We start from the raw sequence: 26,729 nt of genomic DNA, 5'->3' as shown, positions 1-26,729 counted from the left end.
AAACTACCCACAACCCTTCTCTTTTAAGAAACATCCCAATGTAACAACTATCCACAGTCGCCTGACTTGCCCATATACTGTAGGCCTGCGCTATATAGCTAAAAGTATGTGGACGCCACACACATATATGAGTTTGTTTAGCTCTTAATATCAAAACCGCTAATGTACACTAACATGGAACTTGGATACATGGAATTGATACCATTTAGACACAAAAGCATCATTGACTTTCAGGTACCTTGTGAAAAAACTGTACTTACTGATAATCTAATATTGATGAAATTAAAGGCCATTTAAGTGTATGAGAGTACACTTTCATGACAAAGGGCCCAATCATACACCCGGCGCAATTCGACGGCAAAAAGTGTTTTTTGCTAGTTTCAGGCCAATGGAGTTATCATCTGTTCATCTGTTTGCCCATGAGCGTGCTGGTCTGAAAACGAGGTGAGTTCAGGCGTATTATTGGTGTGTTGTTATTTTGAGGCAACTGAAAACGACTGCACCACTGACCAACAAAAAAATCCTGGTCTAGGGCCCTATATTTAATGATCTGAGCGCATGGTCTGAAGTGCATGGTGCAGGTGCACTTAAGGCGTGTCCGAATCCACTTTTGCTAGTTTAACAACGGGAACAGCAGTCTGCGAGCCAGGCGCATGGGTCCAAAAGGGTTGTACCTACACTGTAAAAAAATATTGTTGGTTTAACTTAAAAAAGTAAGTAACCTGGTTGCCTTAAAATTTTGAGTTCATTGAAATATAAAAAATTTGAGTTAATACAATGAAGGAAATTGGTTTAATCAACAGAAACTCAAAATATTATTGTATCTGAACCACATAAATAAATAAAAATGATGTGATAAATCATGAAAATAGCACAATTTGGCATGTTTCACTGCATTATTACAAATAAAACACACAATTACGCAATATGAAAAATGTTCATTGTATTAACTCAAATATTTAATTTCAATGAACTCAAAATTTTATGGCCAGGTAACTTACTTTTTAAATATTTTTTTACAGTGTATAGGTCTCTTAATGAGTCATGGGTGCATTTTGGGCATAACGTGCAATAAACCAATCGGAGTCTCATCTCCCATTCCCTTTAAAAGTCTTGCACCATGGCGGATTCGCTTTTACATGGCGGAATTTGCGAGCGGAAAGACTGAGTGCTTCTCTAGAGGGAAATCCTTTTATTTTGTATATTTAAAAATGTTTGTGTGCTGCCGCGCGTCCCTGTGTGTGTAATAAGCGGAGTGCACGCGTGTTGTGCACCCGCCTATAGGTGCATATTAATAACGCGCCCTTTAAACAACACAAAAAATACTGTCAATGGACGCAGTCGTTTTCAGTTGCCTCAAAATAGCAATGCGCCAACAATGCGCCTGAACACACCTCGTTTTCAGACCAGCACGCCCATGGACGAACAGATGGGCACGAGTGCATTTGCTATTTAAACAACGTGGCGCTGGATGTGAAAATGATAACTGCACTGGGCTGAAACTAGCAAAAAACACTTGTGTTGTGCCTGGCGTCGCATTGCGCCGGGGTTATGATAGGGCCCCTAAAGTCAATAGGGCAGTATTTTTGTGTTATTTAAATTGTGCACATTACGCTTAAAACACACCCATGACTCATTAAGAGACTAGGTACAACCCTTTTGGACCATGCGCCTGGCGAGCGACTGTTTTTTTTCGTCATTAAATTAGCAAAAGTGGATTCGGACACTCCCTAAGTGCACCTGCGCCATGTGCTTCAGAACACGTGCTCAGATCGTTAAAATAGGGACCACACACTTAAGTAGGGGGCACAACCTAACGATTTTTGACTTTCTCAGTGTAGAAAATCCTCTTGTGCATTAAAGAACTATCTCAACTGTTAAATTAAACGGATATAAGATTACAATAATATCAGATGCGTCTTATTTTAAATAAACACAAAAAAAACAGAGATTAAACATTTACTTAAGAAATTTACTTTTGCTATGGTTAAATAAATGTTCAGTGATAAAGATTTTTTTATTTTTAAATTAAAAAAAAAAATCTAAATGGTGTTGATATGTACTGACAATAGAAGTAATTATGAAAAAATGTAGTGTACTTAAGTGTGTCAGCACTTTAACTACTTCAACTAATTGCATTTAATATAAATGTAAACTATAATACACTTTCATTTAATTGCAATTAAAAAGCATTACATTCAATTTGCACTTAATGGGACAGTTCACTCTTAAATTCTGTCATCATTTACTCACCCGTGTGTCGTTCCAACCCTGTGACTTTCTTCCTTCAGTGGAACATAAAAGAAAAGGGATATTGTCACACTGATAATTCGATTTAACAATAATTGTTAAATCGATACGTCATCCTCAATAAACCCGTCTCCGGCCTGACGGCTCCGATCTTTCAAATATTGCAATTTAATAATTGTTTAATCAATACGGCATCCTCAATAAACCCGTCTCCGGCGTGTTGCCTCCGATCTTTCAAATATTCCGATCTATTATGACCTCTGACCTATAAAGTTGCCAGAATAATAATCATACGCTGCTTGTTAATTGGCCAGAGGAGAACTGGCACCCCGACTGAGCCTGGTTTCTCGCAAGGTTTATTTTTCTCCATTAGGTCACCTGATGGGGTTTTGGTTTTCTTGCCACTGTTGCCTCTGGCTTGGCTTGCTCAGTTGGGGACACTAAATTTTTCAAAGTTTTCAACTAAATATCCAAATAAATCGAATTATTAAACTAAATTAACCATATAAACTAAATTACTGATCTAATTACTGATCTAAAGCCCACACTTTAGATAAAATTCTGTTGCATTATTTTCCTGTTTAACACTGTGAAGCTGCTTTGAAACAATCTGCATTGTTAAAAGCGCTATATAAATAAAGTTGACTTGACTTGACTTGAAATGAACTGATGACATCACCGTTTTCTTCGGAATGGCTATACGGCTGAATAAAATTATGTTGCATTATTTTCCTGTTTAACACTGTAAAGCTGCTTTGAAACAATCTGCATTGTTAAAAGCGCTATATAAATAAAGTTGACTTGACTTGACTTGACTTGACTTGACTTGACTTGACTTGAAATGAACTGATGACATCACCGTTTTCTCCGGAATGGCTATACGGCTGAATAAAATTCTGTTGCATCATTTTCCTGTTTAACACTGTGAAGCTGCTTTGAAACAATTTGCATAGTTAAAAGCGCTATATAAATAAAGTTGACTTGACTATAATGTCATATAATTTGTATGTCATAGAATTAAAGCTTCACAGGAATTGAGCATTATTTAGGGAACTGAATTGTGTTTATTAGAAATTGTTGTAATTGCTATGTTTCTAAAACATCCTCTTTCTCTTGAAAAGGACAATTTTACCTGCAGCTGCACTGGAAAACAAAGTCGATATTTTGTGATGGGTATGTCAGTCATTTTAGCATTAAAGGCACAATATGTATTTTTCGCCGCTAGAGATAGCAAACAAAGGGAGTTGTTGTCTTTACCTCAAAAGAATCCGACGGGACTCGGGCAGAAATCATATTCATGAATGAGCGAATGTTACTGTAGTATGAAGCAGGGTGGGGCTGAAAGCCATTGGAGCGGAACGACGAGCGATTGCTAATGAGAGACAAGCGCGACACATGGCTTGGGAGCAGTGGAGCTTTTATTATGCCACAGACGACCGCTTCCGCTTCTTCCGGTCATGCGTATGTGGGGTAACGCAGAGCTGTTTTATCATATTACATACATTTGAGTGTGTTGAAAGTTATGTTATAATGCTTCTCTGTGCGTTCGCTCAGCGGCTACTATGAGACACTTGTTGCACACTGCAGTAAGCTAGACCGATATTAGGCATGGTAAAACATGGTACTCGCGGTAAATCAAGAAAACGAGATTTAAACAGTAAGACTAACTGTGTTGAGCTATATAACAATGATTCGTTTTCTGTCGATGAATGTATCCAAACAGTTGCTCACCTGTCTAATAAAACACATAATATATTAAAGCGTCTTTGGTGTTTCCATGGTTTCTACAAAATACAACCATGTTAACGCGGGTATGATGTCATTGATAGTCGCTAAAAATGGATTATTTCTCTGGATTTAAACATTCTTGGAAACATTTGGGAGTACACAAGTCAACAAAATACATAACAATTTTGTTGTAGTGTTTTTTTTTATATTTTAATCCAAAAATCTTACATATCGTGCCTTTAAAAGTGTTTTTTTTTTTTTTTGAGCATGTGAAGTCTATTTCAGGACATTAGGACCCTTTTATAGAGAACTTCGATTTCAGTGTTAATGTTTCCACTTAACAATGGGTCCTGCAGCTATACACTGTAATGCCTCTCTTGTCTTAACATCTGTGTCACGTTAAGCTGAATAAGACACGGGCCCTGTGTGGTCACCGCGCGGGGGGCTATTGTGAAGATCTGTGGATCCACCCCACCACAGTGACTCCCAATGGACCTCAATCTCAAAAGAATTTACTCAAGCCATACAAGGTGAGCAGAACTGAGGTGAGATAATATCTACAGACAGAAGCCGAAAGGTTCATTGGAATCGTTCGGTTTCAGGCCAAATATGGTCCAGGGATTGGATTATTGAATTAGGAGATGTCAGGTAAACAGAAACTACCCGGAAAACTTTTTTGCACACCCCTTCTTAAAAAAAATGGGTTTGGAGTGTTCACATAATTCCAGTGAAAACAGTCTTAATGCTACGTCATTCAATACGTTCTAGGGAATTATTTGCTTCCGACTTTGTGGCAAGAGTTTTTGGAGGGATTGAAATAAGACCTCTCCCTGATCCTCACATTCATGAATTAATATTTAATGGCCCAACTCCCCATTTGTGCTTTGATATCCACTTATAGTATACGCTGTATCATCCGACATGATGTAAAGTGATTCATAAACTGAAGGAGGGTGGGCTGTTATGAACCAGCTTGCTAAGTTGTAAATTACAAACAGATGTGTTTCAGTAACAATGGATATTTCTCTCTCACGTACGAAAATGCGGTCCACTATAGTTGTAGTTTTAAGCTACGTCAGAATCCTATCATTTATCAATTCAGAACATAAAAAACAAAAACAAGCCGTTAATATGTGGTGTGAATTAAATGCTTTTAATTGTGTACATCCTGTCAGAGATGCCCAGTGTCATGAGTGTGCAGTTGGTGACCACTAAAAGGGTGGTACAGATGACAAACAGTCACACCCTCAAATAGTTCTCTAACTGAGACTAAGTGGAGTTCCAGTGGCGGCTGTGTTGCAATTGTTTTTCCTTTTTAGCACCCAACCACACTGAAATCAGTTTATTCTTATCACACATATCTTATTTTACTGTTTATTATCTTGTACCATATATCAATCTGGCATCACTTCAGAAGATAAGATACAAAACAAAATAATACATTAAATGGGAAATAGTTTATGAAAAACTTTATATAATGTTTAACAGATCAGTAGTTTATGAACATTCATATGTGAAATGAAACAAAGTGTTTTTTAAACTTTTGCTATAATAAAGAACATTATGGCCTGGTTTCACAGACAGGGTTTAGATGAAGTTAAATTAGGACAATTATAGCTTTAATAAACGTGCCTTAGAAAGAAAAAAAAACATTATTGGTGTGAATCTTGAGACAAAACAAGTTATAAGTTGTTTATAAGTCAAGTTATACATTGTTGTTATAAGTTTCTTTCAGTTAAAACAGCTCAAATATGCATTTTAGTCTGGGGCTAGCTTAAGCCTTGTCTGTGAAACTGGGCATTTGAATGTTGTTATGCAGCACTACCATTAAATACACTTAAAATCCAAAGGAATGGATTATGGTCATTAATGTTCCATGGCACACTGAAACCCAGTGGGTGAATAAGATTTTTCCATCACTTCAAATCTTAGGTAAATGATGCCGTGCAAAGCAGCACAGCAGTTGAGATCAGCCTTTCCAGTCCAGCTAAATAGACTTTGACTTGCTGCCGTCACTAATACCAAAGTTTAGAAAGATTGCCAGATTTTTTTTTTTTGAGTGGTAATGGTAGTGATTAATTTTATTATAATATAATATTCGTTTAGTTCATTACCATGTGTATTTAAGTTCACCTTCACTCTTGTGTTTTGTCGGTCGATGTTTGTGTTTGCTGTTACGCACACACTATTACACCTTTTGAATTTTCTTGATTTAATTTATTATTAAAGACATTCCGTATTGAACCTGTGGACTCTCATCTTCTTCATTTTGTGACAGAACGACCGACAAAGTTTGCAGCGATTGCCCAAAAGGGCGTTGATTTTCTTTGTTACACAGAACAATTCTGCCATCTTGCCGTCACCTGTCCTTACGACGATGAGACCCTCAAATCGATGTTCTGGATCGGTGCCGGCAAGTAGCACCACCCTAGATCTCCCAGACACCTCAGGACTGGACTAGAGGGAGGCCATCCTCAGGTGTCTGGAGCAAAGGCGAAGCCAGAAATGTTCAGATGGGTGGGCCTTCATAAAACAGTTATGAATTTTGAATGACAGTTTGAAGAGCCAATGGAGTTATGAGGTTTAGTCACAAGCTCTTTTTAATACTTTCATTGGTTACATTTTTCAAAACCATAGACTGTAAAACTACTATGGTTAGGACTATAGTATCTAGCAGACATAGTCTGTATATGCCTTAAGTAAACTTCATACAGTCGAGAAAGACGACGCATATCCGTGCCTTAGGTCTTAAAGGGGCAGTAGCATTAGGTCTTAAAGGGGCAGTAGCCTTTACTGCTGTCTGTTTAATGTCAAACAACAAAAGACAAGGACATCACTCACTGCTCTTGATTGAATAGCTTTTGTAAGTTTAATAGGATTAATCTTTAATTTATACACTCAAATATGCAATGCTATTTTACATTTGATCAATTTCTGTACCTGAAAACTAATGTTAAACGTACCTGAAAAAACTGAAAAGCATAGTTTATTTTATTAGTATCTTTGCTCAATAGTATTTATTTGTGCTGCTGCTTGTATTTAAATGATTTGTTCTTATTATTTTCTTTATTTTTATTTGACAGTAGTCCTTTTTTCCCTGAATAGAGCAAATACTGAACCGTACCGAAACCGTGAACCTAAAACCGTGATACAAACCGAACCGTGAGCAATCTGTACCGTTACACCCCTAGCGTAACGTATGCGAAAATGGAGAACATTTTCAAAGGGTGCCATGACCGAAAAAAGGTTGGGAAACACTGGTATAGACTGTAAAACTACATATATTGTTTACAGACTGTAAAACTACTATGGTTAGGACTGGTGGGACTACCAGAAACAGACAAATCAAAACTTTAATTTTGACAAGCGTGTGAAATACACCTATAGGGATAGGGGAAAATTGCATTTAATCATTCTTTTAACCAAACAAATAAAGTTATAGTGTGATAAGACGTTATTATAATTATTATCTTATATATCTTTTAGGAAAATGACCAACTATGTTTTTGGTGGGCCACAATTCAAAGTGGGTGGGCCCACCTTAAATTCATTGAAAGTATTTGGGATGTGCTTGAGGAGACTTTACAGGGTGCTTGACTCTTGCATTGTCAATACAAGATCTTGACCAAAAAGTGATGCACCTCTTGATGGACATCACAACATTTATTTCCATCAAGAGAGCAGGTTGTTCCAAGATCTTGTTTACACTCCATCAATTAGGGTTAGAAGAGCTGTTGCCAAACATATGAACTTCGCCACTGGTCTGGAGAGCATCTGTCCCCGATCCAGGACACAGCCAGACCCAGAACCCAGCCCACCACCACCCTCGACTGCGGAGACTTCGCGAGAGCCCACCGCAGAAGGAGAGCGACCGCCCACCGTGATGAGAGGTTAAAATAAACCAAAACAAAAAAAGCGAGTAAATTAATCTCAGCATATGCCAAATATTAGGTGGCACGTTTTAATATTAAATACCTATTTAAATAAAGCTAAAACCCAAAGGTTTTCCAAAAATATATATATAAGAGAAACAGACCCTGAGACATTTGTCCGATTAATAATTATTAAACGTGTTGAATAAATATTTAACTTCCCTGAAAAGGACAGTTTATATTTATAAAGTACTTTCGTGTAAACTCCATAAATGAGTCTCCATAAGATGTACAACAAATGTAATCCATTTCACTACTTTTTCTGCACTTTAACGCCTAGACAAATGCATCATAATTCACAAAATTCTGCATTATGGCCCAGAGACTTCCTCTTTGATTGTTCATTTATAGAAATATTTTAATGTCCTTCTATAGAGGTTTTCCCCACTCTAGGTATTTCCTGAATGCAGGACCATGGATTTAATAGTTCACTGCTCACCAACTTGGATTGGCATCATTATTACATTTGGCCTCTGGGGTGAAAATGATTAAATCAAGAGCTGTGGTACCGGACCACTCAGTTTAGATTTGACTTTTCTTGCTCAGTGCCAATCAAACTGAAAGGCTCAATGCTCAGAGCGTCTGCATGTGACATTGGAATGTATGTCAAGTGATTTCACTTCACAAGCTCCTCTCATTAATGCATATTATGATCTCGCTCTTCTGCCGCAAGTCACCTCTAATTATAGCACACACTGAGTGCTCATTAATGGAAATTATTATTAGTCGATCAGATTGACCATCAAAGGTGCTCACTAGTGTCAATTCATGCAAACAGCAGATTTTGAAATATGTAATCCTAATAGAAAGAAACTTCCTTATGCAAAAGGACGAATTTATTAGCAGAAGAACAGCTTATAAACAAAAACATAACTAGTATGGAGGCTGTTTGGATTTAAATAGGCAAATGTTTAAGAGTCAATGATTGGATCATTAATCACAGCGATTATTATGTTTCTAGCATGTTACATGTTTGGCAACAGTTCTTCTAATCCTAATTGATGGAGTGTGTAGCTTTTCATTTCTTAAGCAACCATGTAGGAAGACACATCATGGCCATATTCCAGGATGACAATGTCAAGATTCATCAGGCTCAAATAGTGAAAGAATGGTTAGGAGCATGAAGAATCATTTTCACAAATGAATTGGCACAGACCTTAAATTCATTGAAAGTATTTGGGAAGTGCTTGAGGAGACTTTACAGGGTGCTTGACTCTTGCATTGTCAATACAAGATCTTGACCAAAAAGTGACGCACCTCTTGATGGACATCACAACATTTATTACCATCAAGAGGTGCAGGTCAAGATCTTGTTTACACTCCATCAATTAGGGTTAGAAGAGCCGTTGCCAGGCATATAACAAGCTTGAAACATAATCACTGCAATAATGATCCACTAATAATGATACTAACATTCCAATTAATCATTAATAATACAATGCACTTATTGTGTACATGTTTGTACACTGCACTTGCATTTAAAGGTCCCATTACCTTTGAGAAAATGAGAGCTCAGACAAGCCGATCTTGAATCTTCCCTGTATGTCGTCATACGGGGAAAGGTTATACCTCCCCTTCCTCTGCTTTGCCCGCCCAGAGAATTAGGAGAAAATGGATTCCGTTTCACAATGTCAGCACAGGTTTTTGCGATATGCACACGACAGCACTGCCACAAACGGTGAGTAACAGTGTTCATTAATGCCTGATCTGTGATCAGTGATTTCTGGTATGTAGCTAAATATTCGAGTTCACACAGACTTTCTTTCTAAACCGTTTATGCATCCGTGAATCAAGCCAGTGAATCAACGATCAACTTCACACTGTTTCTCAAAACAAATCTGTTATTTAAATTGTGATTAGATGCTTGATTAGCTCTCTTTATAATGTTCGGATCTGTCAATCACACATCGCGAGTGTATCTGCACACTTGCCCAAACTGACGTTATAATGAATGACGCTCAATGAGGCTCTTACTGCATTCATATCGATGTCGTGTTTGCTGTTAGTTGTGGTGAAAGCATTTTGTGAGAGAAATAGCGTTGCAATGACGAGATGCATTCACGCGATCAACAGACTGTCTGTGTACTCAATGCTCATCAAGTGCCCAGTAGTGATGTGTCGTTCATGAACGATTCGTTCATTTTGAACGAATCTTTAATATGACTCGGGACTACCGAGTTGTCTCAGAGAATGATTCGTTCATTTTGTGTTGACCGCGCATGCGCATTACGCAACATATGGGTTCTGAATCATTTCTGAATCATCGAGTCTTTCGTTCTTCCTGTCAGTCCCATAGAGTCTATGCTGTCAGAAGCGGAAACAGAAAAGATTAGTTCTTTCGAGTCTTTCGGGTTTCGAGTCTTTTGTTCTTCCTGTCAGTCCCATAGAGTCTATGCTGTCAGTAACGGAAACAGAAAAGATTAGTTCTTACGAGTCTTTCGGGTTTCGAGTCTTTCGTTCTTCCTGTCAGTCCCATAGAGTCTATGCTGTCAGTAGCGGAAACAGAAAAGATTAGTTCATCTTTCAGGTTTGAGTCGTTCTTTTGTCACGTGACTTGTCACCGTATTGAACACTAATTCACCTTTTTACTAGTTTTTTTTTTTTTTTACTTTTACAGTTACCAGATGCGATTTGTTCTCAAATGCATATAGATTATTTTCTATAACATTGAATGTGATATTTAAGAGTCGGTTAATGCAAAGCTTTATCCATATGATAGGGGAAACCACTTTGATGAGACTTATTTACTGTGGATTATAATTTTCAGTTAATATCAGACATATACAAATATGGGAAATATATTGACTATTCAAGTCTAACATCACAAATTCAAGTCAATTAGACTATTACTAATTTTTTAATCAGCTGTATTTTATTTTTCTATATTGAGTTTATTTTTTGTCCTATTTATATATATATATATATATATATATATATATATATATATATATATATATATATATAACAACTCAATAGAGAAAAATTAAATACAGTTGATTCAAAATTAGTAATAGTCTAATTGAATTTGTGATGTTAGACTTGAATAGTCAATATATTTCCCATATTTGTATATGTCTGATATTAACTGAGAATTATATATAAAAGAAATAAAATAAAAAAAATAACTACGTGCTTGTTAGTAAAAAGGTTGTGAACTAGTGTTCAATACGGTGACAAGTCACGTGGCAAAATAACGAATGACTCAAACGTCAAACCCGAAAGACTCGAAAGAACTAATCTTTTCTGTTTCCGCTTCTGACAGCATAGACTCTATGAGACTGACAGGAAGAACGAAAGACTCGAAACCCGAAAGACTCGAAATAACTAATATTTTCTGTTTCCGCTTCTGACAGCATATACTCTATGGGACTGACAGGAAGAACGAAAGACTCGAAACCCGAAAGACTCGAAAGAACTAATCTTTTCTGTTTCCGCTTCTGACAGCATAGACTGGACTGACAGGAAGAACGAAAGACTCAAACCCGAACTCGAGACTCGAGACTCGAAAGATGAACTAATCATTCTGTTCCCGGACCGGTGTCACATGGCCCGGCCCACTCCCAGCCCCAGTTCAAAGTCAGACACACAGACGAGAGACACGAGAGGCGGAGAACAAACGTGATTAATATGAAGTTGCAAAAGAAAGAATGTCTTGGATCAGGAGGTGAGGTGAACTAACAGAGTTAGACTGCAATAGCCTGACCCAACTAATCAATTAATTAAACGTTTCAGTTTCTTATAATTTGGCTTTGGTTGCAGTACCCTATAGTTTATTTTTATTTAGTTATACAAATGTAATCAACATTTACTAGATGTGTTGGGCTATTTAACATGTCATTTTAATTATATTTTGCTGAAATTAACGAAATGACTCGAAATGACTCGAAAAAAGATTCGTTCATTTTGCTGAACGAGACTCAAAGATCCGAGTCAGTAAAATGATCCGAACTTCCCACTACTAGTGCCCAGTCTGTCTCTCTCTCTGGCAGTGCGTGTAGACCTCGCTAAACCACGCCCCCTCCGCCACAAGATCTAATACTCATTTCAAATGCAAAGATGTCAGCCAATCACAACAGTGGGCGTTTTCACTGAAGTCTCACAGCAGACACGCCCCTTCAAAAAGAGCATTCAAGCCAGAGGGCTAATATCAGAATAGAAAAATGCCTTTTATTTCTAAATTATGACATTTTATGATGTAAAAATCATACTAACAATATAAGTACACCTCAGGAAACATTATCAAATAATTTTAAAAATCCACGCCATGGGACCTTTAAAGAAAACCCTGCATGTAATTACATCTGCAATTACTTTCTGTAATTTCACCTGTAAGTAGATGGTTGTACCGGTGGTTTCAGAGGAACGAGAGAGAGTTGGATCCAGATGCAGAAAACATTTATTTTTTAAATCCATACATAGGTAAGGAAGGCCAAAAAAAAAAAAAACGGACAACAAGTGCGCACACAAACACACGCAACATCCATAAAAGGACAACACCAGACAAGGAACATGAGAAACACTGGGGCATTTATACACAAGGGGTGATTGGCAAACAAGAGTAAGACACACCTGGGAACAATCAGTGTGACTGTGTAACAAACAAGGAAGGCAAGACAACAAGGAACTGAACACATGAGTGAACATAGAAACAATAGGAATAGAAAACCACTTCAAAATAAGAGTCCAACACAAGGCAGGGGAAAACAGGCCGGGATCATAACAATGGTTTACCATCCCATATCTATATCTGGTGGGGTCTGGACTTCCAGGAAAGCTCTCTCTGTGTATATATGTATATATATAAAAAATCAGTTTCCATGAGAAACCACTCAAGATACCATTTCCATGAAAGAGTGTAGGTAGTACGTGTCAAAGTAACATCCACATGGATGGCAGGACCCAAGGCTTGGCTTCTTCCCATAGTGCATCCTGGTGCCATGTTTTTCCCCAGGTAAGCAACGCACACGCTCATGTGCCCACTGTTGGCGCTTTCGAAGTTGGACAGGGGTCAGCATGGGCACCCTGACTGGTCTGCGGCTATGCAGCCCCATACGCAACAAACTATGATGCACTGTGTATTCTGACACCTTTCTATCAGAATCAGCATTAACTTCTTGAGCAATTTGAGCTACAGTAGCTCGTCTGTTTGATCGGACCACACGAGCCAGCCTTTGCCTTGGCCGCCCATGACCCTGTCGCCGGTTCATCATTGTTGATGGAGACCGGAAACACCCCACAAAAGCTGCAGTTTTGGAGATGCTCTGACCCAGTCGTCTAGCCATTACAATTTGGCCCTTGTCAAACTCGCTCAAACCTTACGCTTGCCCATTTTTCCTGCTTCTAACACATCAAAATGTTCACTTGCTGCCTAATATATCCCACCCACTAACAGGTGCCGTGATGAAGATATAAGTGTTATTCACTTCACCTTTCGGTGATCATAATGTTATTGGGAGAGAGAGAGATCTGTATTATTATGACATGTTTTACATGCTACCTTATTGTAGTTTGGACACTGACTTCTTCTAACAGATATACAAATGAGGTATATTTCAAAAGTAAAGCTTGGCCACAAATGTTACCAGTGGGATTAACACAAACAAAACAGACTAAATTTGCATGAATTGCGGTCATCGTGGGATCACTATTATTATAGGTTCATTTTATTAATAATATTAAGATGTTCATTGTAATTTCTGCTTTCTAGGTTTAATAACTTTGTATTAAAAATGTATGTAACTTTTTCACAAACTCTCACTGAACCCAATTCAAAAAGCCTTTCTGATCTCATTGTAAGAGTATGAAATCATAAGCATGATTGTTCTTGAATCACAGCATGGCAGACTGTGGCTGTTTTATGAGTAACAACAAAGACGCAATCAAACTTTATACGAATGCGACACAACAGAGCGTTTTCCGTGAGCTGAACTGAAGCCATGTCCACATCTTGCGGTCAGACTGTGATCTCATCGCTCTATCACAGTGACTCACATGCAACAGCGGCCCTCACACTCTGAGCTGGGTGGACCGCCAGGCTACATATTAAATCCAGACATCCCAGTGGGAATGCCAAACGTAGGAAATGACCTACGATGTGTCAGCGTGTAAAAGCACAACGTCACAGAGGGATTAAAAAAGGGCTCTGGGAGGAGGTGAGTATGTGTGTGTGTGTGTGTGTGTGTGTGTGTGTGTGTGTGTGTGTGTGTGTGTGTGTGAGAGAGAGAGAAAGAGGGCTATTGGGTGGAGGCTGGTGGGGGCTGGACTTCCAGGAAAGCCTGTTTACCATGGCAGCATCAGATGTGAGGAGACTGCCAATGAAGCAGCAGAGAAAAACAGGGAAAACACTGAAGGATAAAGCAAATGTTGGATGTTAGTAGTGTAGTGTGATATTGTGTAAAGGATACTGGCATTAAAGAATACTGATCATTTAGGTTGGAAGATGACATCTACTTAAAAAGATAATCTTGTGTATTTCAGTTTACCAACTGAAAGATTATTTCTATAAAATGCCACACTTTTGGGAGGCCACTGCCACCTAGTGGCGGATCGAAATATTACAAGAGGGAGGGACTAGTTCACATGACTAGTAGAAGAAAAATTGCTCTGGGGTCTCCCCAATAACACACACATACGTTTGTTTCACTATATTAGTGAGGACATTGCATAGACTTCCACTGATTTTATATCAGTTTAATTATATATTTTCTCTTACCTAGCCCAAACCCTACCACTAAACCTAACCATCACAGAAACATGCAAAACACTAGATTTAAATGAAAAACATCATTTTAACCAGCGAGGACTCACTAGTCGGTTGCCATAATATTTCACTATACAAGTGAGGACATTTGGCCCTCACAAGTGTAGCCAAACCTGTACACAAACACACACGCGTCTGGTTTACTATCTTTGTGGGGACTTTTAATAGACGTAATGGTTTTTATACTGTGCAAACTGTATATTCAATCCCCTTACACTAACCCTACACCTAAACTTACCCATCAGAGAAAACCTACATTTTTACATTAAAACAACAACAACAACAAAAACATTCTGTATGATTTATAAGCTTATTTCCTCATGGGGACCTCAATTTAGGTCCCCACGGTGACAAGTCCCCATGAGTCAGTGTGCATTCAGGTTAGTCTCCACAGGGATAGAAAAACATGAACACGCACAGATTTTGTACTGTTTTTAAAAGACAATTTTGCATCATTTCGAACCAAGAAATAATTAAAATGTTAAATTAAACTTTTGAAAAGATTACAAAAGAAAATGTGTCTACAAAAAAAGCTCATGTGTAATAAATAAACTGCTGTTCAAAAGTTTTAATCAGTAAGATTTATGTTTTTAGAATAAGTCTCTTATGCTCACCAAGGCAGCATTTATATTATTTAAAAAAAAGAAACTAAAATATTAAAATGTAAAATAACTTTTCTATTTTAAAACATTTTAAAATGTAATTAATTTTTGTGATTCAAAGCTGAATTTTCAGCATCATAACTCCAGTCTTCAGTGTCACATGAGCCTTCAGAAATCATGTGAATATGATGATTTGCTACTGAAGAAACATTTATGATTATTATCAATGTTGAAAACAGTTGTGCAAAACATTTTTTCAGGATTATTTGATCAATAATGAAATTAATGAATCTTTTGTAACATTATAAAATGTCATTACTGTCACTTTTGATCAATTTAATGCATACTTGCTGAATAAATTTATTAATTTCTGAAACTTTTCAACGGCAGTGTATGTGCCTGTAAAAGATTTATTTGAACTCATTATCTTATATCATTACCAAAAAAAGGTAAACAGGGAATTGCAGGAAAGAAATTCAAGAGCAAAATGGCGTTTATGTCCATTTATTTATTCATGTATTAACATGTATAGTAAAATGAAACAATTTTGTAACTTGTAACAAAAATATAAGAAATTCTCTGTCCAGAGCTGTTACATTAAGTAAAATTTTACTTAATTTTACTTAAGATATTGTAGTCTTCAGTCAATTTAGTGCCCTCAACATCTGTCATACCGTCCTTGACACAACCGTATCACAATGCTTTAAACGTCATAATACACAACAGCAAAGACTTAAAGAATTAAGTTATCACTGAACCCATTGTGCATTGATGATGTTACACAGGAAAATCACAACATCAATACTGAATATATAACAATTGCTCTAGGCAGACAAAAGATTTTTCTCTAACCTCTTGCTATGTGACGGACTGAAAAATCCAACACATAAAAGAAACACTGTTTTTGTTCATCATAGTCAGCGTTAAAGTAAGCCATGAATAATTACACCACAGTACATCCAAAAACATCAAGGCACGCACACCCTCACACATACTAACTTAAAGTAACACTTTAGAGGATAAATTAAAAGGCAAAGAAAAGAGAAGGCTAACAAAAGACAATGGCACCAACAAAAGGGCTCATACACACTCGCACAACATGAGGACGAACATTTACTTTAGAGACTAGCTAAATGATGTGCCTGTGAAGGGGAAAAGCAATTACTACTGCAGTGACCCGACAGCACAAGGGAAAAAGAGAGAGGGTAGACCAGCTACAGGTTCACTATGTGTACAGCTGAGGTGAATGTAGGGAGTTCTCTCAGAATCCAGAGGGTGTAAGGACGTTCATGTCCCGGTGTTTGAGTTTGTGAGGTCGGGTCACCTGTCTCTTCCCCTCCATGGTGGGGATCTCCATCTTGGGGGGAGCTTTGAAGTTGGGGTCCTCTGCCAAGCGGGTGCCCTGAGCCTTCATCACTTCCATAGGGGTGGGTTTCTGAGCTCCCTTATAGGACTGCAGGGCAAAGCCCCCTGTGAACACACACAGGAATGACGTTGGGTGTGTTGACAAGGATTAGAGGGTGAAGTCCGATGAACTTCCAACATTTGAAGCACTGCGTGCGTAAAGAGCTGCCTGCAGAGATTTACACTGTTACAGCGATTAGTTCTGGTCCTTGGATTTGATTGGTCGAGCAGTGTTAATGTGTAGAACAGAGTTGGTCTCTGCAGTGGTTAGTACATATAGATGAAAGGACTTGGATAAACATAAGAAGCTAGCTGGTCTAAATAGCACAGGAATTATGTGATATACACTACTGTTCAAAATTGTGTTTTCTGTTTTTGAAATAAGTCTCTGATTCTAATTTAAATAGAAATGCAGTTAAAAAAAACACTTATACTGTCAAATAATATTACAATTTAAAATAACTTTCTATTTAAATATATTAGAAAATGTAATTTTTTCCTGTGTTGGCAAAGCTGAATTTTCAGCATCAATACTCATGATCCTTCAGAAATCATTCAGATATGCTCATTTGCTGCTCAATAAATTTCTCTCATCATCATCAATCTTTTGTAACACCATAAATGTCTTCACCATCAGTTTTAATTAATTTAGCGCATCCTTGCTTAATAAAAGAAAAGTAGTGTTAAACTTCACATCTCAACTGAATAGATGGCTGGTTCCTCTTAACAATTAAAAAAAAAAGGAAAACGAAGCCTCAATGTTCAATAAATAGTTACATAATTAATAGTAATCAACATACACAAGTATTTAAAGTTCATAAACTTAACTGTCGGCTATTTTCAGCTGACAAACAACCTGGCAAATTAATACTTATTTAATTTGAGATTATGTCTGTATATCAACAATATTACAATGGTTTCAAAGGTGGCTCATTAAATCAGTTTTTTTAATGAGTTTAAATCTATTTGATTTTTGATTGTTTTCAATCAGTCTTTGAGGAGAGTGAAAACTCAAAGGAGTAAACTGGAAGGCAACGTGAATAACAGATTTATTATCATTCTTAGCAAGAACCTGTCTGCTGATGTTCGTCAAATTTGCCATAAAAAGAAACAAATAAAATTAAGATTTGACTGTAAATGCTTTAAACTATGAGTAGATTGTTGATAAACTAACAAGGTTGGGAGTTATGTGCTGAAAATCTCCAAAATCTACTGTTATTATATCCCTTGTGATGTAAGAATGATAACATGGGCATATCTGATCAACTCATGCTGTTAGAATGGATTATTTGAGCGGAAGTGGGGGTCATTAGGATAATTTTAATATTTAAAGAGAGTATGCAGAAAGGATTCTCTCCATGCAGGGCTCGACATTAAGCTTGTTCACGTGCTTGTCCTTTCGGACAAGTAAATCTGTCATTCACTTGTCCGAGTAAAAAATGTGTTTGTCCGGAAAAAAATTCTATTTTTTTGTGTGTAAATAAAATGTATTCTGAAGCAATATTCTTACCAGTGTTCAGCTTTGACATATTTAAATCTGCATATTATAAAGTGCATTTTCCCCCTAATCTAATTAAATATAGGCTGTGCTTCAGCTTTCCTTTTATATTGTTAAATTTGATCAATAAATTATATTAGAAGACGACACTGGCTGTTACCAATCAAATTAAATAATTTACACTGAAAAATTACAACTGCATTAAATAATGTTACGAGTTTGTTTTAAATATTTTTGGGATATACAAAAAGAAAAGTTGGAAAGAATGTTTAAACATGAAACTACAATGCCAGTAGGTGGCGGCAGGTGACCGTCTGAATGAGCGAGTCATTGAGTCGATTCGTTCAAACGGCTGATTCGAATTACGAATAGGTCATTGAATCTTTGATTCAACCGATTCATTCAAAACGCTGAATCATTCACTGACACGCTGTTGCGGTGACACGCGTTCTGCTGTGATCTTTGTTTGGAACTATTTTCCCTGCTGAAATGGAACAAAAACATTCAATATTGCATCTAAAATGTAAGTGACTTAATTTTAATAATTGTTTATGGAACTGTCCTATGAAATCAGTGTCATTTTCAGTCGTGATGATATTCAAGAAAACAGCACTCTTGGTAATGTGACGTTGCAACTGTATCATATGTTATAAATATAAATAAACTCAACATTTCTACATTTTTACGGCAGTGTTAACTGAGTTTCTCTGTGTGAGCGGTGCACATTTGTTTCGATTTCTCCTTGAGAGGCTGCGCAAGCGTCAACAGCGCAACGTTACCGTCAGTTCATTATACATTATATATTATTATCCACTATCGATCGCCACTTACACTAACGAATGCAGAATCATTCTTGCATTTTGGTGATTCCCTAGTTATTTTTTGTTAATGACGTTTTATCAGGCTACTTACAGGCTTACTCTTTCACTTGCCCCTCCAAAAAATCCACTTGTCCCGGACAAGCGTTAATGTCGAGCCCTGCCATGTAAAATGCACTCTGGGGTTTACCTGTTATGGCTGGATCTGTACCTGGGTCAGTGGTGGACTTGCTGACTTGAGGCCGAGGTCCAAAAACACCCCAGCGCTCTACAGGGCCGTCACTTGAAGCCAGATCTATACTGGAGCTAGAGCTGGTGCTCATCTCAGAGCCTGTGAGAGACGCAGTGGAGCCCTGACTGCTGAACCAGCCCCTGCCAAACACACACACTCAATATTAACACCCACAAATTGATTCATGCAAAACAAAGGGTGTGAAGCAGCTGACTCGTTCTGTACCTGCGTTTCTGCTTGGGTGAGGATTGAGGGGTCCCGGAAGGCGTTGACTGATTAGATGATGGCAGTTTCTCTTCTTTGGGATCTGCGCTTTGCATTTGAAGCTTCTACAACATCCAATACACACAATTTATGCTTAAAAAAAAACTGTTTTGGAGATGTCGGACCAAAATCTATCCTAAGCTGATGTAAGGAATATCTCTGCCTACATGCATTGACTCTGCCAGACGATGGTATCGGGTCTCCTCTGCATTCAGGCCTTTGTGTGGAGTGTAGCCTGTATCAGTCAGTCCTGCCTGCTTCTCGAACTTGTGCATGCTCTCCTGGGTCTGCTCTGTAACGAAACACAACAGGTCCAATTAATAATAGGGGTGTGACCAGACACTTATCTCACGTGACGAGATGAGACACGAGATTGGGTTCACGAGAACGAGACAAGATTTTTTACATAGTATTTTTAAGAAATCCTCAATGATGAAATGCATGACTATAAAAATTGTTTGCAGGTGCATTTGAAATGTTAACACATCTTCTAATGAATGTAATTTCAGTTCTACCTTCATTCTGAGTATGAATTATTATATGCAGTACTACTGTAAGGGTTTAACTGTAAAGGTTTTGCCACAAACTCAACTGACTGGCTTCTTTCCTGTATGATTGTCTCTTCAACCGCACATGAGCTTCTACCTCTTAACTGAACTCCTCTCCTTCCCACAAATTATTAAGTGATATTAAGTGCAAACAATAACTATAATCAAAGTACTCAATATTCAAAGTGCAGAGACCAAATTTTTCTTCAAGCATGATACAGAGCTAAGAGATGGTTACAACAAGCTTTTATATTGGGAGATATTCACGTGGCTCAGGGAGCTGCTTTCAAACAGTGGTAATGTATTGAAATCGCGCGCTCCCATTTATTTTTTACTTTCGCGATCATGCATACTCTGTGAATAGGGAGCGGGGGTGCTGAATGCACATTTTAAAATATAAGTCTGATGCTTCTGCTGCGCAACGAATCCTTCGCCACGGTCCAGTCCCTTAACATGAACCACACACTCATACACACACTCAATGCAAGCGCTTCACTAACACGCAACACACATATAACACACGCTCAATGTCTACTCGTCATGTGATCAGCACGAGATCTCGTCACACCCCTAATTAATAACACTATTTTTTCCACTAAACAGGAGTTAACACTGTGAAATATGATGCATGAGGAAGTCATCATAACATTCTTACTGATGATGAGGGAGTTCATGACAGACGAAGCTTTGGCTTTCACCACAGGGACTGAAGGTTTAGTGGATTCAAATGTAGCACTTTGTTTTACCCCTCCTTCTGACTCATCCTCCTAAACATATACAGGAAATACCAGAAGAATTGTTAGCATTGGCCTAACTGTGGTATTAGTCTTAAACTGTGGTATGGAGTACATGTGATATACAGTCATATACAGTCATGTGAAAAAGAAAGTACACCGTTTTGAACTCTACGTATGTAATTGACTTTCGATTTCGGCTTTCAACGATTATGAAAAAAAGTATAAACTGCGGGACATGCTTGATATTAAACAGTGACATTAGCGCATTAAGCTGCGAAAGAATAACTGTTCCTCAGGCGGCTTTCTGTGAATGCGCTCCGTGAGCAAAACATGCATAAGCAAAGTATATGAGATTCGGATTCGCACCTAAACCGTTCATACCAGCCTATACATTTTTGCCGCTGCCTCATAAAAATGTATTAGCAGTGCCTGACTGCTTCTTTCGCTCTTAATTCCTATGGAAGCAGTATGGGTGTACTTAGTTTGTCACACGCGGCTTCTCCATTTTGGCCTAGTTTTTGTTCAATAAACCATGACACGGAGTAATATGTTGTTGTATTGACCTGATTTTAAGGTCTGCCAAGGACCAGATTAATTTTATTATGTCCTCATACATAAAACCATAAAATTCAAAAGGGCGTACTTTCTTTTTCACACGACTGTATAATATGTGTGTATGGTGTTTGGTTATTGCTCCATATTTTAATTCTAATGTCTGATAACTATTTTAACATCTTTATGCATTTTTACAACAGAAGTGTGGGATATGATTCTTGCTCTCTTTAAAGGAACACTATTTGAAAATAAACAGTTGAGTTGTACTGTTTTCGAATGGCGGTTGCACTTTTAGCATAGCTTAGCATAGATCATTGAATCTGATTAGACCGTTAGCATCTCGCTCAAAAAACAAACAAAAAATTACCAAAGAGTTTAGAGATTTTTCCTATTTAAAACTTGACTTTGAACTTTTGTAGTTACATTGTGTCTCAAGACAAATGAAAATAGTGAAAGTAGTCCCCAGCACGCTCTCTGTGCAAGCAGGTTGGCACGTTAGTTATGTTTATGGAAGTTAGCCTATTTTCAGGCACTGCGGGATATCATTACGCCGCTGCACCCATGGTACGGCAGCAAAGTTCCTTGAATATTACACAGAAAGGAGAGTATAGTTCCTAATCATATCGGCCTAGAAAATCGAAACTTTTCATTTACTGTCAGTCTTAGTACACGATGTAACTACAGAAGAGTCAAGTTTTAAATAGGAAAAATATCAACTCTTTGGTCATTTCTTTGGAGCGAGATGCTACCGGTCCAATCAGATTCGATGATCTATGCTAAGCTGTGCTAAAAGTGCAACCGTCAGACCCGGAAATCGGCTAAATGGATTTGAAAACGGTAAAACTCAACTGTTTGACTCTAGAAGAGTTGGAAAATTAGCCTATTTTCAAAAAAAGTGGAGTGTTCCTTTAAGCTGCACGCTTGACTGGACAGTTTTCTGCAAATTGTGAATTTATGTTAGTGACAAATTTCCATTAAATGTTTAAAAAAAAAAATTAAATGCTAAACAATATGGCTAAAAGTTTGGTCTTTTACTGAAATTAAAGATTATGACGTGATGAAATATATGTACTGCATTTCTTATATTAGCCTTACAATGAAAACAAAAATAAATTGTAAAAATGAACATATAATTAAAGCAAAAACAGAGTGTGAGAAGCACTGACCAATATCAAAAACATACAGCAGTGACTATGTTTTGAAATTTACTTGACAGTTTCTCAGTCAAGGCAGGGCAAGTTAAAATTGAGATATGAACACAGTGTACAACCAAATGTTTTACTGTGACATTTAATTTGCATGTTCCTGCGGGCAAATCAGTCAAAGAGGAAGCAATGCACACGAACCTCAGCAAGTCGTGCAAATTTCCTTTCCGGTATAACAGGTCGCCTCCACAGGTTGGTAATATTAATGTCAGTTGGAGGTGGAGAAATAGGACGCTCAAGATTATCATCATAGCTGAGAGCTCGACGGGTCATCCCAACGGGGATGGACATCCCTCCGAGGAATCCCTCTGAGGAACCTGGACCTGCTTCCAGGGCTGAGGTAAAAGAGCAAAGCAACCACATCTAAACAAACAGCCACTATTTAATGCATTGGTGTGATATAACCTTCTACAATCTATGTAGGTTAATGTTTGTTAATACCCTTGACAAGCCTTTAAAAAGTTCACATTTTGCACTGCAATGTGTAACATTGGTCTAAAATGCTCCTTTACCTGGAAGGTCTCCAGGTCTGGACACCATGGCTACTGAATGAGGTGTTTCGGTTAGACCAAAAAGTGAAGACAGCTTGGACAAGTCCAATCAAAGGAGACTGGATCAAAACTACAAATGAAATCAAGAGAGAGAAACAAGTTACATATTAGCCAAGCAATATTTGATTTTAAGGCCAAAGAACCATCCAACAGATTCAGATTAATCATTAAAGAGAGCCCACGTCTGCAATCCTCTGGTACAGTGTACAATTGACCCTCTGCATCATTATGCAAGTGAACAAACAACATCAATACCAATGAATGAGTGGCTGAAATTCCAAAATCCATGATATTATACAACTTATTATCATAATTATTGTATACGAAACGCCATACAACCTTGACATTTAGCTTCCATGTTTTAAGTTATATAGTACGTATACAAATTCTATTGTGCAGAACCTTATTTGACAAAAATAAAAAAGCAATGTTTTGTGGTATATGAATTATGGTATTTTAAAAGACTTTTTCAATTGTTGAAGTTTTATGAATTCATTTTATACAAACAAACAAGTAATGATTACATCCATGCTTGACGTCTGACAAACAAGTGGAAAGCATTACCTTGCACATTAATGGCATGAACCGAATATTGTGATAAATATTGATATCGAATGACACACAATTTCCAAAAAAATCCCATGTGATGTGGTGTCCACTGTTTAACTCTTAACAAGCCCAAGATAATAATACCTTATTAAAGACCCTATTTGCATCTTCTTTATCATGCCTTTTTCAATGACAAAGATACTTGCATTTGCATAAAGCCGTCTGCTAAATGTAGATTATGCATATGCGAGACATTATGCCTTGAAATTAGCATTATAAACATGGGATTCTTTCCTAGCTGAGTGTAAAGTTACACCTAAGCATACATGTTTAGATATCAAAAGCATGTTTGTTATTTTATTAAATAAAATGTGAGCATCTCTTACCTGTGAAGGCGTTTGAATCACTACTGCTAAAGCACAGGTTGATCTTGCTGACAAGCTGAAGTTTGCTTAGTCAGCATTGTGGGACGCCAGGACGAGCACAGCCAGTGTAAGACAGAAACAGCTGGAGACCCAAAAGCTCACCTAGATTAACCTTTTGCCTGAGAAGATACCACGTGCAATTAGAAAAGCATCTGAACACTGTCTATAATAACACTAAACGCCGTTATTTAAGTGACAACGCAACAGTGTCGTGAGAATCAGTGCATGCTGGGAATGGGATTTCGCCAGCTGTCTGTCCGGATGATGTTATGTAATGATGTTCCCTTTCCAGTACGGATGTCCGCTACGTCAAAAAGCCAACGTACCCGCATAAACACAACACGCTTTTGTTATCAAAACATTATCTCGGTTAAGTTTGAAAGTAGAAAAGGAACAATAACCGAAATACTGAATAATACCTCACATTTGAACAAACACGACAATATGTTTTGGATTGTATGTAAATGAGCGGGCTAGCTGTTCAATCCAGTTTTGGCGACCTGGAACCGGTTTGAGGGATGCGCTGGCGAGATAAAGAGCGCTGAAATCAGTTGTTTTTACCTCCTCTACAGCAGCTAACAGTCCAGCCGAGGTACTGAGGACACTTTCAACCGAATGGTTAAATTACACATCACATATGTTTGACCAGAGTTGGCTTTTGTATCTGCCATAACTTCCCCTTCCGTTCGGTCTCTAACAACAAACCAAAAAACTGGGGCTGCGGTCCCCCAATCTCGCGATACTTACTGCTGCAGTTCTTCAACTAGCCGCACAGGGGAGTAAAATACACACATTCCACCCAAACATAAAAATTAGTTATCATTTACCGGTACTCACCTTCATCGTAGCAAACCTGGGGCCAGTTGCATAAACTATGCCATTATGTTAAGACAGTGTCTTAAGGTCTAGTATGACCCACTAGCAGTTAGTCAAGGGGCATTCAGTATACTTTTCGTATCAAATTAGGCCAGTCTATGTTTTTATGTTAACTGATTTAAAAAAAAGTTATGAACAGTCTTAAAGAAAAAAAATTATGTCTAACTTCTAAGACTAGTCTTAACGGTTTATGCAACCAGCAAATGGTACTGTTCTTTTTCAGCATTACATTACTTTTTTTCTCATGTAACACATCTTATTTAATACAAATGAAGAGTGTTACTGTATGGGCATACACACACACCAACATCAAAATTCATTAATGGCATCAAACTAGACAGACTGCGTGTGATTCTTTAGTGATTAGAAGCTTTTGTGTCCATTGGCCCCTCTGGAATTACAGGGCCTCATGTAGGCCTACTCACATAAGGACCCCCAGGACCCTATATAGCCCCTTGAATGGAAGGTGTTGTGTAGTATGTTTGTGTTTGTAGGGGGTTGTGACACAGTGATTAACACAAGGGGGCTGGGGTGGTTCTATAGATCATGGGTTTTCAAACTGGGGTCCAGGGACCCCCAGGGGTCCTCTAAAAGGTTCTAAGGGGTCCCCAGAAAATTTCAGAGAATAAAAAGACAATGCAAAAATGGATGACGTCTACTGAACATTCAAACTGTTTCATTTCTAAATGTTTCTCTCTTTTCTTGCCATAAGCATATTTTCCAGAATTGTATATGTTTGCTTTGTATCTTTCAAGTGAGTTGCTCTCACCATACTCCCCTTTGTTTTGCTCACTGTGGTTGTAAGGCAGTATTCTTAAAGCAGTACGGTCGGACGCTGCTTACATACATTTATTGTGAAAGTTGCTTACACAAATCATTTTTAATTGAAAATGTTCTGGTTTATACATCCAACATTAAGTATAGCCAATTTAAGTCTGGAAACAATATGTTATATTTATAATGTCACACTTATTTATCTAACAGTTTAAATGTTTTTTCATACATAAACATATTTAGATGGATTTTAGGAAGGGGGTCCCACATAAAAGTTTCATCATATTTTGGGGTCCTTGGCATCATAAAGTTTGAAAACCACTAATATAGAGTGTATCGGAACAAATCTGTGGAACAAATGTGGGCGTTTCTAAATTTGTGGATGTTTTCAAACTGATGGGTGCAAACCATGCAATGAAAATGATCCTCTTCACCCGACCCGACCTGACCCCTAAACCCTACGCACACTGTGACGTGGGCAAATCAGGTAACACAGTGGAAAACGCCCCTCTGTTCATGGCCTCGCCCACTGATCTAGTAACTCCTATTACTAATCCTGCAGAGACCTAAACTTGTATGCATTGGCGTGTCCCTTTCCCTCCGGAACATGCCTCCTCAGCCGGCACTGAGTGGCAGAGGAGCTGCTGGAAAAAATGTGAGTAAAACAAATGGTTATCAGTTTAAACTAAAGGTTAGGCTGGATATAGTGTGCCTTTAACTTGGCAAAGATCCAGTGATCCATAGATATTGACATGCAGCCAGGAATCTTGTTTTCCTGACATTTATATGAGCCTGATTTCTATACATAAATATTTATCACTGTCAGTCATCACAATTTCGAGTGAATCCCGCATATTCAGATTGGCCTATGTGTTGAAGTGTGTGGACACTTGTCAAGAATGGAAAACAAAAGTTTTATTCAAATTCTGATTATACCTATTAATTATTTTTTTTATATTGCCTAGACAGCGCACAAAGAGCGCTCCCTTTATAATCACTGAAAACTGTCACTCATTCATTG

At 37.8% G+C, this 26,729-nt stretch overlaps 2 protein-coding genes across 6 annotated transcripts in view; one reads left to right on the top strand and one right to left on the bottom strand.

The window, feature by feature from the left end:
• Window positions 1-15,655: 15,655 nt before the first annotated feature.
• On the bottom strand, window positions 15,656-24,775 carry kiaa1191 (KIAA1191 ortholog). Of its 4 annotated transcripts, none has more exons than XM_079835710.1 (9): window positions 24,620-24,772; window positions 24,020-24,177; window positions 23,046-23,154; window positions 22,675-22,868; window positions 20,692-20,803; window positions 19,656-19,780; window positions 19,450-19,553; window positions 19,204-19,364; window positions 15,656-16,742 (listed from the first exon to the last, which is right to left on the bottom strand). In XM_079835710.1, exons 3-9 carry the CDS (start codon window positions 23,071-23,073, stop codon window positions 16,534-16,536), a joined length of 933 nt encoding a protein of 310 aa, XP_079691836.1. In that variant the 5' UTR covers window positions 23,074-23,154; window positions 24,020-24,177; window positions 24,620-24,772; the 3' UTR covers window positions 15,656-16,533. The 4 variants fall into 4 exon arrangements, with proteins under 4 accessions (XP_079691836.1, XP_079691837.1, XP_079691834.1 ...); XM_079835711.1 differs by having other exon boundaries at window positions 24,020-24,140; window positions 24,620-24,752; XM_079835708.1 differs by having other exon boundaries at window positions 15,666-16,742; window positions 19,183-19,364; window positions 24,620-24,775.
• Window positions 24,776-26,284: 1,509 nt separating this feature from the next.
• LOC307137721 (zona pellucida sperm-binding protein 4-like) overlaps window positions 26,285-26,729 on the top strand; it is a 28,548-nt gene continuing 28,103 nt past the window's right edge. The window contains exon 1 of one of the 2 annotated variants that reach the window (XM_079835580.1): window positions 26,285-26,363. The gene's annotated coding sequence lies outside the window, so the exon portion shown is untranslated. The remainder of the gene's footprint in view (window positions 26,364-26,729) is intronic. The other variant, XR_013817945.1, reaches the window with a different exon arrangement.

Source organism: Gobio gobio, assembly GCF_949357685.1.
Source record: "Gobio gobio genome assembly, chromosome: 14".
NCBI classification, from domain to species: Eukaryota; Metazoa; Chordata; class Actinopteri; order Cypriniformes; family Gobionidae; genus Gobio; species Gobio gobio.
This window is presented reverse-complemented; position numbering and strand designations above follow the sequence as displayed.